The sequence below is a fragment of the Egretta garzetta genome, unplaced genomic scaffold (genome assembly GCF_000687185.1).
Source record: "Egretta garzetta isolate BGI_Z169 unplaced genomic scaffold, ASM68718v1 scaffold51, whole genome shotgun sequence".
NCBI lineage: Eukaryota > Metazoa > Chordata > Aves > Pelecaniformes > Ardeidae > Egretta > Egretta garzetta.
Genome location: NW_009258549.1, coordinates 1,861,654 through 1,864,934, shown reverse-complemented (window position 1 = coordinate 1,864,934; position 3,281 = coordinate 1,861,654). Strand labels below are relative to the sequence as shown.

General features: G+C 48.5%; 1 protein-coding gene across 3 annotated transcripts in view; it reads left to right on the top strand.

Moving 5' to 3' along the window:
* The first annotated feature begins 53 nt into the window (after positions 1-53).
* The window catches only part of EIF3D (eukaryotic translation initiation factor 3 subunit D), a 7,119-nt gene continuing 3,891 nt past the window's right edge, over positions 54-3,281 (top strand). For 2 of the 3 annotated variants that reach the window (XM_009647812.2, XM_035903254.1), the window contains exons 1-8: positions 54-189; positions 520-565; positions 971-1,107; positions 1,224-1,309; positions 1,771-1,843; positions 1,980-2,095; positions 2,314-2,446; positions 3,065-3,212. In XM_009647812.2, coding sequence (XP_009646107.1) covers positions 67-189; positions 520-565; positions 971-1,107; positions 1,224-1,309; positions 1,771-1,843; positions 1,980-2,095; positions 2,314-2,446; positions 3,065-3,212 — 862 coding nt within the window. In that variant the 5' untranslated portion in view covers positions 54-66. The remainder of the gene's footprint in view (positions 190-519; positions 566-970; positions 1,108-1,223; positions 1,310-1,770; positions 1,844-1,979; positions 2,096-2,313; positions 2,447-3,064; positions 3,213-3,281) is intronic. The other variant, XM_035903253.1, reaches the window with a different exon arrangement.

The following is a 3,281-nucleotide window of genomic DNA, read 5'->3' as shown; positions in this document are numbered from 1 at the left end:
GGTTTGTGTTTTCTTGTTGTGTTTGTTTTTTTTTTTTTCTTTTTCTCCGTTCTAGAAGTGTAAAAAATGGCGAAGTTTGTGACACCCGTGATCCAGGACAACCCCTCTGGCTGGGGCCCATGTGCAGTGCCCGAGCAGTTCAGGGACATGCCCTACCAGCCCTTCAGTAAAGGAGACCGCCTGGGAAAGGTACCTCCGTCGTCCCACGAGCGCGTGGGGCTGCTGCTGAACAAGCCCTCTGTGCCTTCTGGCATCCCACCTCCGCATGCTGCCACCGGTATTCATGTCTTCCTACCATGACTGCTCTTCTGCCACTGTTTGGAGTGCAGCCTCACACTTAGCACAGCCCTGAACAGTTAGCGCAGCTGGCAAGCGGAGGTGGGAGTTGAAAGGATTAGTTCTAGAGCGTACAACAGTACCTGCTTCTGCTGCTTGAAGTCCTGCATATATAAAGTCAGAGGTGGGGGGGAACTGCCAGGTTAATAGTCACTCACTTTGGCTGTTTGTGCTTGTCCTTAGGTGGCCGATTGGACAGGAGCCACGTACCAGGATAAAAGATACACAAGTACGTGTTGTCTGGTGGCTGCTCCTGTGGTTTATTTCCTACAAAGTTTTCGTCGAGCGTCGTTCCTGCTGTCGTGTGTCACCCTCTCTGTGGTGGTTACCTGCGCGCCTCAGCAAGAGAGGCTTCTTAAATTAGGGAGTGTGCCTCACCCTTTGGAGAACTCTGTGGGGCTCTCCCTGTCCTTAGGGCTTACTCCTGATTTTTGTACTCCCTCATGGCTGGGGCTTCTCAGGGAGGCTTGGAGGGGGGAAGGAAACATGCTGGCATAAAGCAGGAGTCACAATTTGTACGTCAGACTTAGGTGAAGGCTGTTGGGGGGAATTCTGGGGGAGAAAGAGTCAAAGTGTTGGGGTTTTTTTTTTTTTCCTAGAAGCTTGGTGTTGAGATGCATTACTGTATTTCCAGACAAGTACTCGTCACAGTTTGGTGGTGGAAGTCAATATGCATATTTCCACGAGGAGGATGAGACCAGCTTCCAGCTGGTGGATACAGCACGAACGCAGAAAACGGCGTACCAGAGGAATCGTATGCGATTTGCACAGGTAACGTGTGTTTTCAGGAACAGGCTCAAAGGAGAGCTTTAGCAGCATGGAATTATTTTACAAATAAAGTGTTCTTTTTTTTTTTTTTTTTTCCCCTCTTTCCTTCATTTCTGCAGAGGAACCTTCGGAGAGACAAGGACCGTCGGAACATGCTGCAGTTCAGCATGCAGACGCTGCCAAAGAGTGCCAAGCAGAAGGAGAGGTGAGGCTGCAGATCCGAGCGTACCGTACTTGGGTTGGAGCCTGTGAACATACTGTTGATAAATTTGTTCAATTACTGTAACAGAACCCACTAGAGTGAACAGTCAGCAAAGAAGAACTTCAGGATATTTCAAGTCTGATGTTCTGCTTGTAGTTAAAGGCTATCAAAGAATTTAGAAGTATTTTTGAATCATGTTTAGAAAGTAAACAGGGTGTTTTAAAGCGCAGTGTACCCTTTCTGAATACTGTGTCACAGTCTTCGGAGATGAAGGGATTTGAAGAGCTACTCAGAGTAAACCACAGGCCTCGGGCATCTTGATCAACAGACAGCTCAGCAAATGTTTCAGGTGGCTCGGTGCCTAAAAGCGTTGCTCTGCTGGTGGTAATTTGGAAGCATAGGAATGGTTGTGGCACGTAGGGATCAAGAGCTCCTCTTCATGGCTTTCCTGTCTGTCTTCTTAGAGATCGTTTGCGCCTACAAAAGAAGTTTCAGAAGCAGTTTGGGGTGAGGCAGAAATGGGACCAAAAATCACAGGTAAACTGGCAAGCTTTCTGCCCCTTGTGTTGGTTTGGTTTCTCTGGCTGCGCTGACGGAGCAGCTCCTCTTGAACAAATCCTGATAGGCTGCGTCTCTGTTTCTGTCTCTCTCTGTCCTGCCTCTGGCTGCACAGCAGAAGCCTCGTGACTCCTCTGTTGAAGTTCGCAGTGACTGGGAGGTGAAAGAAGAGATGGATTTCCCTCGGCTGATGAAGATGCGCTACCTGGAGGTGTCGGAGCCACAGGACATGTGAGTTCCTGAAGTAGCTATGTGCCTGCTTCTGCAACTGGCTGGATTTTTGGAAAGCAGGAGGGCAAGGGTCTGCTGGCCTGGTCCCAGTGTTCTCCTTGAGGTACCCAAAGTGGGGGGAGGTAATGGAACATCCGACAAGCCCCTCAGTCCCAGTGTGGTTCGTGGGTGGTGTTATCTGTAGGGGCCTTATCAAAATGGTCCTCTTACCTCTGCAGAGAGTGCTGTGGAGCCCTAGAATACTACGACAAAGCCTTCGACCGCATTACAACCAGGAATGAGAAGCTACTGAGGAGCATTAAGCGCATCTTCCATACCGTCACTACTACTGATGACCCAGTTATCCGAAAGGTATGGTTATGGGTTTGTAAAACCCAATAGAGTGTTTCTTGGTGTGTGCTGTTGTTAGAGACCAGCTGTCGCCATCAGACCAAAGTTAAAGCAGAAAACTTGTAGATCCCTAAGCTTGCAAAGGAAAAGAAGCATTAGCTGGCATTGTTATTTTTTTAGGTCCAAGGCAGAGCTAGATCAATGCAAACCTAGGAATACTGGCCAAGGAAAAGCTGTAATTCTGGAAAGGCAAGCAGACCAGTACTTGAGCTATGTTGGGCAAGAAAATTCCGTGTCAGAGACCTGGTTCTGGAAGTTTCCGCTTTTGGAGATGCAGAAGGCTCAGAGACTTCTCTCTCTGACCCAACCAGCAATAAAAAGCCATACCTTTTCCCAACAGAACTCACATTTTGTAGTGGTTTCCTACTTGTTCCTTGTCTGAGTGAGGGTGGGCCTGGATTGCTGGGTAGTACCTCACACTTTCTCTGGCAGTTGGTGACGTACCTACCAGTTTAGCTTCCTCAGCGTGGGAGAAGAAATTCATGATCTGGTTTGCTAACGCTTTTGCTCTTGGCTGGGGAAGGGAAAGGGGTGTCTGTGTTGCTGAAACACACTTTTCTTCTCCTCCTGTACCCGTAGCTGGCAAAGACCCAAGGGAATGTGTTTGCCACAGATGCCATCCTGGCCACACTGATGAGCTGCACTCGCTCTGTCTATTCCTGGGACATCATTGTCCAGAGAGTTGGATCCAAGCTTTTCTTTGACAAGAGGGACAATTCTGATTTTGGTGAGGAAAAGGCCTGAAAGAAATTGCTGTTATGGTAGCTGGAGAGTCTGGTTTTCTTTAGGGATTTGA